Source organism: Bombyx mori, chromosome 3 (genome assembly GCF_030269925.1).
Source record: "Bombyx mori chromosome 3, ASM3026992v2".
NCBI classification, from domain to species: domain Eukaryota; kingdom Metazoa; phylum Arthropoda; class Insecta; order Lepidoptera; family Bombycidae; genus Bombyx; species Bombyx mori.
Window position 1 is genome coordinate 10,752,269 of NC_085109.1, and position 15,395 is coordinate 10,767,663.

The following is a 15,395-nucleotide window of genomic DNA, read 5'->3' on the forward strand; positions in this document are numbered from 1 at the left end:
CTATTAAGTATTGTTTTTTTTTTTTTTTCTCCCATTTCTTGGCCTGCACGGTTTGTGCGTCAGCCACGCAAAAAGGTTAGGAAGTGAATTAATGGATTTATTTTTTGGATTTGAAATTGGAACGGAATTTGGAAAAAGGATCAGGTATATATATTATATAAACTAAGTACATAAATGGTTACAATTTTATATTATTATGAAAAATGAAACTAGCTAATATTCTATATACATCAATATTGATATTAGATAAAAGGATAGAAATTGAAGTAGGAAAAGGAATTTTAATGGACAAAAGTGAGGAAATAAAAGCGGAACGGTCATTTCGAGGACAGGCAAAGAATATATGATTAAAATCCCCAACGTCATTGCCACACTCACATATATCGCTAGGCAAAAGGTTAAGCCTTGCCAAATGCAAGGGAATGCATGCATGGCCCAGCCTCATGCGAATAAGGGTCGATGTGATAGCTTTACCAAACGTCAGATTTGAAAACCACGGTTTAGGAGGTATATCCACCTGGATCGTGCTGTAATATCGACCTTTAGTCTGTCTTGAAGAACGCCAAATGTGAGTCCAAGAATTCAATAATTGGAATTTAGGAAGCAGAGCTAAATCACAACAAAAGTTTTTGTACGGAACCAAATCTCCATCATTGACCGCAGCTTTGGCAAGGCTATCGGCCTTGGCATTGCCAAAGATACCCGAGTGCCCCGGAATCCAAGCAAAGGAAACTGTGTAATTTTTGATGCAACATTGATACAATAAATCACGACATGCAATAATCACAGGATGATTATTTCGGTTACTGTTAAAAGGAAAACGTTCCAAGGCTTGGAGGGCACTTTTAGCGTCAGTTAAAATTATTGACTTTTTAAGCTTCATCATTAAAATGTACTCCAGAGACTTCAGAAGACCAAAACATTCTCCAGTAAATACTGAAGTCTCTGGAGGCAATTTTATTTTCTGAACAATGCCAAACTGTTGATGGAAAATGCCGACCCCCACACACTCCTCGGGACCGGGTTTGGAGGAATCGCTAAAAATTAAATGACAATTTTTCCATCGGCTGTCACTGTCAATAATATCAACAAATTTGGCATTGATAGAAAGATCTTGTTTACTTAGGCCGAAATCAAACATAATAGATGGATTTAAAGTTAGGGCATCATAGTTAACACAAAATATTGGAAGGAATTGTGATCTATGTGTAGGAGCTTGAAGAGCTAAGTACTTTTGGAGACTAACAATAAGGCATGGCGGCGATTTATGAGTCCAGTACGGATAATCCATACATTCCAGCAGAGACCGTAACTTAGTGTAAAGAGGATGATTATAAACTTGGAATGCTCTAAATAGAAACCGGTCACAAAGAAATTGTCGTCTGAGGTGCAGGGGGGCTTCAGAACATTCGACCTGCAAAGCGTTAATAGGGCTCGAACGCATAGCCCCAGCAATTATTCTCAGAGCCTTAGACTGGATAATGTCTAACTTATGGAGAGCTACTGCATTACAGGGTTCAAGTATAAATGTTCCATAGTCCAAAATACTCCTTATTAGGGCATTATACAAAAGCTTTAGAGAGAAAGGGTGGGCTCCCCACCAAACTCCAGAGAGGCAACGCAATATATTTAGAATCTTCTCACATTTATCACTTATATAGTAGCAATGAGGGCTTCCTGTAAGTCTTGAGTCTAAAATTACCCCAAGAAATGTTGCTTCACTTTTAACAGGAACTCTAATGTTATTATAAAATACAGACACTGATGGAGGAAGCCTCATACGTGAAAATAAGACTATAATACTTTTAGGAACTGAAAGGCTTAGAGAGTTATTGTCAAGCCAAACTTTTAGCAACTTAAGAGAATATGTGACAGTATCAGACATGTTGTCAATAGAATCACCAGAGACATAGAGGAGTAAATCATCTGCATATTGGAGTGTGTTAACTTTACCCCTAAGGGAGGCTTCCAGATCATGAGAATATATATTGTAAAGTAAGGGACTTAAAACGGAGCCCTGGGGTAAACCTTTCCAGACAATACGGGATTGATAAGAGTCTTCTGATATTACTTTAAGCATTCTACCAGAGAGAAGATTGATTATGAAACTTATGAAAATTTGTGGGATATTCAAATTAATCATTTTTTGTTTCAGAACCGAAAGGTTGACATTATCATAGGCTGCAGACACATCTAAGAATGCTGCTAACACAGACTTATTGTATGAAAATGCCAATCTTATGTCTGTCATAAAAATGCTGAGACTATCCATCGTACTCCTACCTTTCCTAAATCCAAACTGGTTAGGAGATAGTAACCCTTTACTCTCAATAAACCATTCTAGTCTATTTTTAACTAGATGTTCGCAAATTTTGGAAATCACTGAAGCTAATGCAATTGGTCTGTATGATGATGGATCATTAATGGGTTTGTTGGGCTTATGTATTGGGATAACTTCATGGATTTTCCATGATGGAGGAATATTACCTGATGTTAAGATTGAATTAATTAAACTGAGAAAATAAGAAAGGCAGGAGTCATTCAGGTTTTGAAGAAAAGAATATGGAATTCCATCACAACCCGGGGCTGAGTCCCTAAGCCTTGAAAGAACCCCTTTGAGTTCTGAAAGGCTAAAGGAAATGAATGAATCGCTACTATCATGCTGGGAGAGGAGAGAAGGCTGTGAGTCAGAAGAAATATTATCTATAGATGGGACAAATGGTGGAGCTAATTTGTCAAGAAACAAATCAACTGTACTACTATCCATGAAAGGAGACCTTGGAGGTTTGAAAGCGGATCTGAATCTACGAATATTTTGCCAAACTTGAGATGGAGAAATTTCTGGTGAAATTGAGGCACAAAAAGATTTCCAGCTATTGAATCTTTTTTGTTTTAATAATTTACGAGTTTTAGTTATAAGATTACTAAGAATATTAAAATTTTGTGTTGTAGAATTTTCTCTGTAATTTTCTTCAGCTATCTTTCTCTCAGCTATCGCAGCAGAACACTCACTGTCCCACCAAGGAGGTGATGGAATATACCCATTTCCACTATTGTTTTTTATAGGAAAAACTTCCTCAGCAGCTTGTAGTAGGGCCCGTGTAAAAGCTTCAGCACAAAGATGATTACTGCTGTCATTTAGTGGAGGTATGGTTGATAAATTTTGTTGAACTTTATCTCCAAATAATGACCAGTTGGCATCCTTAAGTCTATATTTTAGCCGGGGAGGGGCCTTTGATGTCTTTTCACAAATTTTTTGAGGAAATGATACCATTAGTGGAAAGTGATCGCTTCCATATGAAGACGATAGAGGCCACCAGTTTAATGTAGGAGCAAGTGAGGGACTACAAAGGGTAAGATCTGGTGCACTAATACCCTCATGGGGCTGTGTTCTTCTAGTAGGACAACCAGAGTTTAAAAGACATAAATTATTATCATCTAAGATGTCTAAGATTCTAGCCCCATAATGATCAGACTTAGAACTTCCCCACATAGAATGTTGTGCATTGAAATCTCCCATAACCAAAATAGGGCGCGGGAGGGAAGATAGGATGCTACGAATATCGTCAAAGACTTCATTGGAAGGGTGAGGTATATACATATTTACAAAACAGATATTATTTACACTAGCAGCAATAATAGAAAATTTATCACTGTGATTAGGGATGGGTAAGTGGACAAAGGGCACACCTCCCCTAAGAATTAGTGCCACTCCACCATACCCATCTGTTCTGTCTTCTCTAAGACAGACATGTCCTGGAATTCTAAAATTGAACCCAGGACGAAGCCAAGTCTCTTGAAGAGAGACTGCAAATGGTTTGTAACTATTCAATAAAAAAATTAAGTCACTTTTTTTACTATTAATACTCCGGCAATTCCATTGAATCACCAGAGACTGGTTTCGTGGATGGTCCTGACTGTCCATTAGTTAAAAAAGTTTTTGAAGAAACGGCATCGTTGGACGGTATTTTAATTATGTTCGATTGTGAAAGGTACTGAATTATAGAAATGATGAGATCCTTTGTTATTATTTCTGACAAATCATTGTAATTTTTGAGACAACCTGTAGAAAAGGAAGGAATGTTGCTGTAATCTTGGATAAGCTCTGCATGCGCTTTTTGATCATATCCCTTACTAGAATTTCTGGGACGAGCTTTGGGTTTCAAGAATACTGTTTTCTTATATGATTGAGTCGGACTCTTAAAAGGGCTTGTTAAATTATAGGGGCTTGAATAAGTCATAGTTGGACCCGAAGGGGCTGATGAAGCAGAAGCAACAATGTCAGCATAAGATTTTGAAACTGGTGGATAGACTTTACTTGCTTCTGAATAGGATATAGAGTTTCTAGCCATTGTTTCTTTTATAGCTTTCTGCCTAGCATACTCCGGGCATTTTTTGTCTGTTGCGAAATGGGAACCAGAACATAAAATACACACAGCATCATCTCTTTCCGTCTCGCAACTTATACCTGAATGATTGTCACCACATTTGTAACACCTTGGAGTGCCTCTGCATTGCATTTTGGTGTGACCAAAACGGCAGCAATTAAAGCATTGCAGCGTGGGGTAAATATAAAGCTCTACAGGTAGGGAGTTAAAACACATAAAGACCCTGGGAGGTAACACCTTCCCATCAAAGGTCAAAACTACGGTCTCAGTTGGAACAAACTTGGGTGTCTCGCCGTCATAAACCTTTCTGCTTAGTCTCCTAACTTTCAGAATGCTTCCACAGTTCTGCGGAAGCTCTATATTTTCTATAACATCTTTCTCGTCCCAGTCACATGGAACACCTCTCACTATTCCCATGCGGGTGATAGTGAAGGCCGGAATAAAAGCTTTATATTTATTATCATCAAGAGATTTGTGATTTAGAAATGAGTTAGCCTCCTGAAATGTTTTAAATTGAAATGACAACCTATTCCTTCCAATTTTTTTTATGCTTCCCTCTACAATGCTTTTTATTGAATTTTTTTTTAGAAAGAATCCAAATTGTACTGGATGTATAGATCCAGTTTGATTAGGTTGTAAAATTTTTTGAATATGTACATCATAAGGCGCAGGGTCTGACGCCTGGTAAAGCAGCCTAGCAGTGCGAGGGTTACTCGTAATGTTTTTAGAGTTAGCAACCTCATTATGATGGATTTCAGTGATTTTATCATCTGACTCAAGTACTTTAGGTATAACATTATCCTTTATATCATTAGGGGAAAGTTGGCAATCTGGTAGATCTGAATGTTTGTGATTCCTTCTCTTTTTTTGGTTTCTAGTTGATATTCTCTTTCTTTTAACGGATTTAATGTTTTCCGAACAGTCTGTATCTATAATGGAACCTTCCGTTTCCATTCCCGAAGCATCTATTGTAACTACATGAGACACCTGGAGGGATGTCCCTCCAGGGTCTTCGGGCTCCAACATGGAGGCCAAGAAAAAAATACTATTTACATATAATACAATAAGATGACTTACCAGGCGAAGAAAACAAACTAAAACTATAAATAATCAATACTACTAATATATATACACTTTACAACTTAACTGATCCTGTAATATTAAATTAATTTAATTTTCAAAAGTTTAGCCAAAAAAAAGACGCCCGCTTAATTCAACACTTCCCGCGCTTTTTTCATTAAGTATTGTTGTATCGTAGTGTCTATTTACGAAGTACATCTGTCTTACGTCAAGCATAATAATCTGCAATGTGTAGAAATGGTTGTGTTTTCATTATTGGACACGTTATTCTTCAGTTATATGTTGTGCTTGCTGATTAAAAATAATAAATAATAACCTGTTCTCGTTTTTCAGCGTCTTCGTTTTGTTGTTTAGATTTCATTAACTGTTCCTTCATTACTTCCCAAGGAGTTCCATCTTCCGGTGTTTTCTCATTAGATGATTTCGAGCCTTTTGCCCGCGTGAATCTTGTCATTTTGGAAACGACTATACGCTGATATTATACCGAAATATCTACCAGCGATAATTATTTATTCTAACCTTAAACTGTAATGAATTTACCCTACGAGCTGCGCTGAAGTGCGCTGTTTATTTTTCTCAATTTTTTTCTTTCTTCTTCTTCTTCGATTTATTAATTAAACGGGCAAAGGGAGCATAGTTCTTACATCTTAAAGATAAAAAAAGCTGTTATCATATTTTATGTAAATGGAAATGAAAAGAAACGGAATAAATTGTAATTAATTTCACTAAAGTAATTTAATTATTTTATTTAACTTAATTTCAACACCAACTCGCTATTGATTCATTTTACTCTTGAATTATATTTCATTCCTTTCTATTTTATTTTTCGAACAACAATGTGGTTTCGGCTGAGAAAGAGTTAATGGGCTTTTTTCCCTTTGCTTAGGAAACATAGATTAAACACAAATAAATATGAGTTAAAAAATTAGGTTATAAGAAAATTAAACTGTTGTGTTGAAATTAGGAAATATTTAATGAATTATAAATAATATTCATAATTACATTTGTTTTAAAACTCAAGGTGTAAAATTATTAATAAAAATACGCACATATGTGATATAAAAATATAAAATAGTTTTAAAATTCGTCTCACAAGATTTTTAATTCTACAGTGTAAAGAAAGCTGCAAGAAAATATAATTAGCCTAAAAGCTGTCTTCTATCAAACTCAAGAGGTCAAGAAATTAACAGATCAAGTACTATTAAATAGAAGAGTTTTAGAAATGTATGTAACATTACTATTTTTGTTTCCGACCTTTACTTACTTTCAGATTCTCGTCATCGATGTTAAACAGATATTAATTTACTCAAGTCTTAGTCGTAGATACGATTCGTTTATGCTCAGATGTAGACGAGCTCACGTCCTACGATGTTAAGCGTATCCTGGAGCTATAACACTACATTCGTGAACTTTTTTCTTTGATCAAAATTACTAATAATCGAAAAGAAAAGCGCCGTCAGATTTATTCATATAATAAAACGATCGAGTCTATTAACGTTTCATTAAAATCATAAAATACATATAATTAATAACTAAGTTGTAAATATTTTAAATTTTCTACTGATAGAGTGATTGTAAAATAAAAATAAAGATGCATGCAATTTTTCAAGTAAAATGTAGGATGTCAGTCTCCAAGATGGGTAGTACGCAGCGGCTTGACTCTGTCCCTGGCATTGCTGAAGTCCATGGGCGACGGTAACCACTCACCATCAGGTGGGCCGTAAGCTCGTTGTCACTGTCCCCATAATAATTGTCAATGGTGTGGCTTAGAGAAGCCACTAGAGTAAACAGTATACTATTGTATAAATAGCATAAGAATTAAATAACAAAGACATGAAATAAATAATATTTAATTCCGTAATATTATACACAACAAAACTTGAAGACCACCATCATTATGATATATTTTACCTGTATTGTGGGAAGAGACATACACTGAAGTGTCTGCAGGTTCCTTTTACTAACATAATAATGAACGGCAAAATTTGGTGGTCAGTTAATACAAAAAAAAAACACATTTAACATTTAAAACTTCACTGCTATGGCAGCTCCTTTTGCTGCATCACCTCCTGATGTAAATTCTAGAGGTAAATTGTAGAAACGCTCTACAGCCTTCTGTAACACAGGATTTCTGGAAAGGCCAGAACCATTGCCAACAATTCTTTTAATGTTTGCACTTTGTAATATTTCTTTTGGCATCATGTAGTGTAAATTTTCAATAAGTCCATCACAGAGAGATTTGAAGACAGACCCAAGTTGAATGTTAGATAGGTCAATATTTTCGGCCATTGCCTTCATTGTTGGAGCATGCCGTTCTCCAAGCAAAAGAGGATTGATTTTCATGGTTGGTAATTCTTGCGCATCCAAACCCAATGCAATTATTTTTTCCCACACTTTAGACTGTGGTATAGGAAAACCAAATTCAAGCATCCATTGCTGCAACATTTTCACAAAGGTCGCTAGCACGTTACCACCGTTCAAGGATGCAGCAACAACGAGATAAGTGTCATTAATATATGGTAAATGCTCAATAGTATTACTGCTGAAGTTTGAAATTTTATCCACAACGAAAGCTAATTGTGCTGATGTAGAAATATTCAGAACAGCATCTTGTGAATCTTCAAGTGTAGCAATTATTGAACATTGAAGATCACCAAGTGCTACTCCTACTGGGGTACCAGCAGGAATGCCATTCCAAGACATATTTAATTTTCCAGCAATCTCACCACTTTTGGCAACTTTAGGCAAAAGTTCTACAGGGAAATGGATTGACTGTAAAATGTCTCGGTTCCATTCTTTTTTTTCTGTATTAAAATACCCCCAGCTAGCAGCATTTTGGTCTGACATAATTGGTGTGTCTAAGTCACAAATCATTGTTACTATGAAATCTTGCACAGTAGCGGCATACTTAAATTGCTTTAGTTTTTCTGGTTTGTGTTTTAACATCCATAAAAGGGTTGCACATCCATACCCCGAGTAACACTTTAAATGAGAATCTGGTTTTGGCAGTGTCTCTAAAAACTCTGGCTTGCATCTTGTATCTTGCCATGTATATAAAGCAGACATATTTTCTCTAGTACCTTCAAAACGTAAGACTACACCATCTTTCTCAATTTTTTCCCAAGCCCTGAAACATGTGAAATAAATAATTTTAATACTAGTACAAAAGATGTATTTCTAGAACAAATTGCTGTTAAGACCGAAAATTTCTCTAGTGCTGACAGACAATACGGCTTCTACAAGGTGGACCAATGACCTGGTGGAGGTAGCAATAATCAGGTGGTTAAGGTACAGGCCATGGATGGATGTCTTTTGACTCTTTATTTGCTGTTCAATAAAAGTATGAAAACACTCACTCGTTTTTCCACAATACAACTCCATGCATTTGTCCACAAATCCCAATCTTTGTGACATGCTTCAACAGATCGCGAGGAAGGCGCGACACACAAAAGTGAACAGCTGATACTATTTTTGGCACATCTTGCTTATTGCCTTCAATTCCCTGGTCACTCGGTATGTTAGCTGCTGTGTCCTTGTTTTGATTAGCAATCACTTCTTTAGTGTGATAATCGTAAATGCATACTTTTACTGAAGTGGTACCAATGTCCATTCCCAGAATGTATTGTTTCATGTTATCAGCCATTGTAAATGAATAAATAAAAAATAATTCAAGTTTAATAGTATAAAAATCCGAGATATGTGTGCACAACTTAGTATCAATTGGTAAATAAGCGAATCACAGAGTGACGGACGCCGCTGTTGTGCACCATGAAGAGAGCAGTGGGTGGATTGTGGGTGGTTAGTCTAGTCTGGTCGCAATACGCCTGGCGTATTCAAATAAACACACTGCAACTATTATTACGTAAAAAATTCTGTTTGTAGTTCTTATCTCATTGAGTGGCATATGTTTATCAAACACTTTCATTAATCACTAACCTACAACCAATAAATAAGTCGTGTGAATATTACTTTTACGATAACGTTTCTAATTTGCTTCTGTTTTGCACACCAAATGTAAATATCTTCGTTGAAGTAGTCATGTCTGTTTTTTTTCAGTTGGAATTATTTTCGTACGGTTGGATACTAGCTGCGATTTCTTTGGCAGGGTTTCCATTTTACTAATGTGACAAGCGACATTGGATTTACGATGTCAGATAATTAAAGAATGAGACTATCTCACAGAAGTATCTCATGCTATTTGGCTAATTAAAATATACTTGAAAATTTAGCCACTAACAATAAATATAACTAAGACTTACCCTCAGATAAACCTTTTAACTATTTATTTTCATAACCTACTGTCCTTTTTTTAGGTTAGATGAGTGGACGAGCTCACGGCCCACCTGCTGTTAAATGGTTACCGGAGCCCATAGACATCTACAACATATTATAAATACCGCCACTTATCTTGAGATATGAGTTCTAAGGTATCAGTTTTTACAGTACAATTGCTGTACCACCTTTCAAATCGAAACGCATTACTGCTTCACAGTAGAAATAGGTAGGGTAGTAGTACCTACCCGTGCGGACTCATAAGACGTCCAACCACCAGTAATTACGCAAATTAAGGTCTGATACTTGAAAATCAATATGAAACAAATAATGTCGTTAATGTTTTGCGTTTTATAGGTGCGTGCACGCGATGCTTCCACATAGCATTTTTATTGCATTAAGTAATGAGTGGTTTCAAAGAATACCTACATTTGATGACGGTTCATTTGTATGAAGACTATTGATTGGATAAACTGAAATGACAAACTATTTAAATTAAGTTCAATTTGACTTTCGGCTATTGTTAAAAAATCTTGAAACAAACAATAGATAGACTTTTTATGTTTTGCGACGATACAAGCAAATATTTTTCAATTACTTTTAATTTTAGTTCATAATAATAAATCTCGGTCACGTTTCACATTGAATTTCATGTTTTTTGTTTCACGCGCCACTTATTCGGTATTAAAGGTACTTTGCTAGAACCATACATATACTACAAGAACTACATAAATTCCTTTTTATACCAATAATAATGACCCTCCTCCGTTTGCGCCAGTTCAATAAACGAACGCGAATGACAACTTCACACGTAATCAAGTACCTACCATTTCCATGCTGCGGATTGTTTAATTACGCCGATACATATTTTGAAAATGAGTTCATTGCCCCATTCTGTTTTAACATTAAATTAACCAATTAGAAGTAAATTGTATTTAAATGAAATCTTTATTTTCATACTACCAATAATTATTATACTAACAAAAATATCAGGAGGCAAGAACTTTACACTAAATGCCGAAGTCGCATGCATGTGTATCTGAACGGGCTATGCTCTTCCGGAAGGCCTAAATGTATATATGTCTTCAAAATGTTCATAGAATATTAAAGTCGATATTTTCTTGACATTGCACTGTTGCTTACTACTCATATCTCTGGGTAAACACGTCCAAGTGTTAGCTATTTCCTTTGACTGCACTCCGCAACAACGTTCACACCTATCACTGAGTTCATGTTTCCATACCTACCAACTGGCTCTGAAATGGTGTGTCCTTAGGCGCTATGAGCGATATAATATATCCATTTCAAAACGAAGTTTGATGGGAACCCTCGGCGATATACAGCGGTTTGGTTATTCCGCTGGCATTGCTTTCGTCCACGAGTGACGGTGACCACTTATCATCAAGTGGGCCGTATGTATGGTTTCGAAGTAGATGAAAAAAGGTGTTATTTAATAGTAAAGTGATTATAAAATGATTAATAGTTATATTATTTCGATATCATATTTATTTTAATCTGAATACAATTTTATTTATATTGCAGATCAATATGGGCAACACAGCTAAGCAAACGACAAAAAACAGAAAAAAAAACTTCTGTACTACAAATAATAAAGAAGACACAGGGCACTCCCGAAATAAAATAATAAAAACAATACAAAATAAAAACAAAAGACTAAAAAAAACATTAAATAAGAAAATAAAATTTAATGACAGTGGAGAGGAAGAAGTGGTCGAGAGAAGCAGCCAGACAAATGAAAATAGTCCGTTCACCCCTGAAGAAGAAGCTACTGTGAAAGATGAAGATATTGATAAATTTTGTGACGAATTAAATGAAGAAGACAATGAACAATATGAAAGCTGGGTTAAATTAATCGAAGAGAAATTAGGGGCAAATAAAAAATAAATAAAGTAAATATAATTTATTTAATCTTGTTTGATGATGCATTTTTATTTGACCTGTTGGGAGAATGAGATCACGGCATACCTATCGATAATTAACAAGGCCAATAGACCATTAAAACTGAAACGTGAGGTCAAAGTCTCCAGTAAATTATATAACGGCTGTTCTACTCTTGAAACCGAAAAGCATGCTTCACAGCAGAAACAGGATGGCTTGTGATGGATGTGACGTAGCGATCTTAACTCGCGCCCAGGGCACAATACCTTCTTAGCCCTTACACTATGACGTTTCATCTTACACGATGTTGTTACATCATTACTTTTGTACTTCACGCATGGACAAAGACTTTTGCTTTATAAAACACAAGTCAGGCCTCGCGTGGAGTACTGCTCCGACCTCTGGGCCGGGGCTCCCAAATACCTGCTACGTCCATTTGACTCCAAAAAGTCCATTGAACAAATCTCAGTAAATGACCACCATTTTACTGATATTATATTTCATCCCGTATCATCTCATCTCATTTCATTTAATTTCATCCCAGTTGATTGTTTCAAATTAATCATCTTCATTTCATTTCATTTCACTCCATGGCCGTTTTCCAATTACAGCACAAGAGCGCATTATGCGGCATAATGCTCAACTATGCTTCAGCATAATTCGGCAGTGTGCGTCACTGAGTCGCATTATGCTCTGTAATTGGAAAACTACCATTAAGTAATGGTTAATTACAGAGCATAATGCGACTCAGTGACGCACAATGTCGAATTATGCTGAAGCTTAGTTGAGCATTATGCCGCAAAACGAAAAGTACCATTAAGTAATGGTTAATTACACAGCATAATGCGACTCAGTGACGCACAATGCCGAATTATGCTGAAGCTTAGTTGAGCATTATGCCGCATAATGCGCTCTTGTGCGTAATTGGAAAACGGCCCATATTATGGGTGAATATTTGCAAATGAACATATTAGACAATTTTAAAGAATGAAAAAACAGTACTTGCAAAACTGTTCTTTAGATATTCATAGCAAAGCTGATAGCATACACATACAAAAAAATGCGTGAGACCAAAAATAGGCCGTCACAATTTGGATCTGAAATTATTGTGCAAACGGTAATGAGAAATTAAACAAATGGTAAAGAGAATTTTAGAATGGTAATTATATTATAGGAATGGTAATTAGTAAAACACAAACACCGTGGAGGGGAGCTCATTCCATAGCCGGATGATACGTGGCAAAAAAGACCTCTGGAATCGCACTGTGGATGACCGCAGTGGCTCCAGGTAGTATGCATGAACTCTACTCCGGTGGCGAGCAGTGCGATGGTAAAAACGAGATGCCGGTATCATCTCGAACAATTCCTCAGAGCACTCCCCATGGAACATACGGTACAAAATACAGAGGGAACCGAAGTCCCTCCGCAGACACAGAGGTTCCAACCGATCCGTGAGAATGGAATTATCGACAATCCGAACGGCCCTCCTCTGTATGGAGTCAAATGGAAGAAGCTGTTATTTGGGAGCCCCGGCCCAGAGATGGGAGCAGTACTCCACGCGAGGCCGGACTTGTGCTTTGTAAAGCAAAAGCCTTTGTCCAGGAGTGAAGTACCACTTCGCTCTGTTGAGGACTCCCAGCATTTTGGACGCCAACTTGGCTTTGCCTTCCAAATGACTCCGAAACTGGACATCACTCGAAATGTCGACCCCAAGTATCCCGATACTCTCGGAAGATTGCAGGGATACTCCTTGGAATTGCGGCGTCATGACAAAGGGGTTCTTCTTCGCAGTGAACGCGCAAACTTGTGTCTTTAACGGGTTGAATTGAACCAAGTTCTATTCACCCCATTTGGAGACTCGCCCCAGAGAGTTTTCCACTTCAGACACAAGTTTTAAACGTGTCTCTTGCATCACGTTCCGAGAGGCACTCTGATGGCCGATATATCGCGCATCCCCCGTGCTGTCATCCGCATAGCAATGCATGCCATCAATAGACAGCATGTCATTGATATACAGGATGAAAAGCGCGGGGGAGAGCACCGAACCTTGTGGAACGCCAGCGTTAATGTCATGGTATCAGAACAGTCACCGTCTACAACGACCGTGATGCTCCGTCCATCCAAAAAGCTAGCGATCCACTTGCAGAGACCCTCGGAGATTCCGTAAGATGGTAGCTTCGACAGAAGTGCCCTATGCCAAACCCTGTCGAAGGCCTTCGCGATATCAAGGCTCACAGCAAGAGCCTCGCCCTTGCTCTCCAAGGCTTCAGCCCACCTGTGAGTAAGGTATACAAGAAGATCGCCAGCTGAGCGACCGTGACGGAAACCGTACTATCGGTCACTGATCAGCTGGCGATCTTCAAGATACTTCAGGAGTTGTGTTTTTATTATTCGCTCCATCACCTTGGAAAGCAAGGAAGTTATCGCGATAGGCCTATAGCTCGATAGGTCCGACCGGTCACCCTTCTTGGGGATAGGGTGGACGTGGGCGGTCTTCCAAGAAGACGGAACCCTGTTACTGCAATAAGAGAGGCGATACAAACGCGTTAGCGCAGGCGTCAGCTCAGGGGCGCATGTTTTCAGAACCACAGCAGGGATGCCGTCCGGCCCAATCGACTTATGGACGTCCAGGAGTCGGAGTTCCTGCCTGACTGCACACTGTGTAAAGCAGATCTCCGGCAGGGAACTATCACACCGGGGGATGTTCAGTGGTGTGGCACCCCCGTCGTCCACAGTCGAGTTCGAGGCGAAGAATTTGGTTTTGGACCAAAAGGTTAGCCTTCTCTTTCGCACTATGGGCCAAACTGTCATCGGACTTCTCTGTGGAAGTCCGATGACAGTCTCCGAGTCTGTGTGGATTACGGTTGTGGAACTAACAACTCATACCTATACCTATTTATTGAATAAGTATAGATAGAAACAAAAAAAGCGACGATAGAGATACCACTACTGTAAGAGAAGATTGGCAGTGACAGAAAAAAGCGCAGAAAGTGCTATGTTGCACTTTTCTTGAATCTGAAATTTGTAGTGGTTTCGTAATTTACACGGCAGTTTAAATTTTTTTATTTTTTTTTATTGCTTAGATGGGTGGACGAGCTCAAATCCCCCCTGGTGTTAAGTGGTGACTGGAGTCCATAGACATTCACAACGTAAATGCGCCACCCACCTTGAGATATAAGTTCTAAGGACTCAAGTACAGTTACAACGACTGCCCCGCCCTTCGAACCGAAACGCATTACTGCTTCACGGTACAAATAGGCACGGTGGTGGTACCCACCCGCGCGGACTCACAAGAGGTCCTACCACCAGTAAAAATAGGATCTAATGAAACAATATTACATTTAAATAGAAAAAATACCTACTTACCTTTTCAGCTTGCTCCTTACCATTCGGGTAAAATGTGAACGGGAAAAATGGTAAATAGTAAAATGGGAAGTAGATATTTGGAAATATTTGTGTACGTTGCATTATTTATTAGACTTATGAGACTAAATACGTTATCAGACGACAAATAATCTTATGGCAAATATTTAAATCATTAATTAAATTAATCTGAACAAATAACTTACCTATATATATAAGACACGAACGGTAAGGAGATTTTATTTTGACCTGGACGATTTTTTGTAGATTATTAATTTTTCGTTGGCGCCAAATCGCTCTTTAAGACGTGTAATCTCCTTAAGTCACTAGCGGGCACTGAGGTCGTGGTGGGGAGTCGTCGTGAGGATGACATTTACCATTGGGTACAATTCT

General features: G+C 37.7%; 2 protein-coding genes and 1 long non-coding RNA gene across 11 annotated transcripts in view; 1 reads left to right on the forward strand and 2 right to left on the reverse strand.

The window, feature by feature from the left end:
- LOC101739559 (zinc finger CCHC domain-containing protein 9) overlaps positions 1-6,110 on the reverse strand; it is an 8,385-nt gene extending 2,275 nt beyond the window's left edge. The window contains exons 1-2 of one of the 3 annotated variants that reach the window (XM_021351657.3): positions 5,785-6,058; positions 5,676-5,690 (exon numbers count right to left, since the gene is read on the reverse strand). In XM_021351657.3, the coding sequence (XP_021207332.1) occupies positions 5,676-5,690; positions 5,785-5,922 (153 nt within the window). In that variant the 5' untranslated portion in view covers positions 5,923-6,058. Of the gene's footprint in view, positions 5,460-5,675; positions 5,691-5,784 lie in introns of those variants that run through there. The other 2 variants (XR_009976884.1, XM_004931651.5) reach the window with 2 other exon arrangements.
- Positions 6,102-11,679, forward strand: LOC101739429 (uncharacterized). Of its 2 annotated transcripts, XR_001140055.4 has the most exons (3): positions 6,335-6,489; positions 6,565-6,692; positions 11,283-11,679. It is a non-coding gene; the product is annotated as an uncharacterized LOC101739429 (long non-coding RNA). The 2 variants fall into 2 exon arrangements; XR_009976917.1 differs by having other exon boundaries at positions 6,102-6,692.
- LOC101739194 (sedoheptulokinase) lies at positions 7,303-15,354 on the reverse strand. 6 transcript variants are annotated; one of them, XM_062676568.1, is made up of 4 exons: positions 10,170-10,529; positions 9,728-9,845; positions 8,825-9,404; positions 7,303-8,595 (listed from the first exon to the last, which is right to left on the reverse strand). In XM_062676568.1, exons 3-4 carry the CDS (start codon positions 9,109-9,111, stop codon positions 7,494-7,496), a joined length of 1,389 nt encoding a protein of 462 aa, XP_062532552.1. In that variant the 5' UTR covers positions 9,112-9,404; positions 9,728-9,845; positions 10,170-10,529; the 3' UTR covers positions 7,303-7,493. The 6 variants fall into 6 exon arrangements, with proteins under 6 accessions (XP_062532552.1, XP_062532564.1, XP_021207330.1 ...); XM_062676580.1 differs by lacking the exons at positions 9,728-9,845; positions 10,170-10,529 and adding an exon at positions 15,209-15,354; XM_021351655.3 differs by having other exon boundaries at positions 9,728-10,534.
- Between the last annotated feature and the right edge of the window lie 41 nt (positions 15,355-15,395).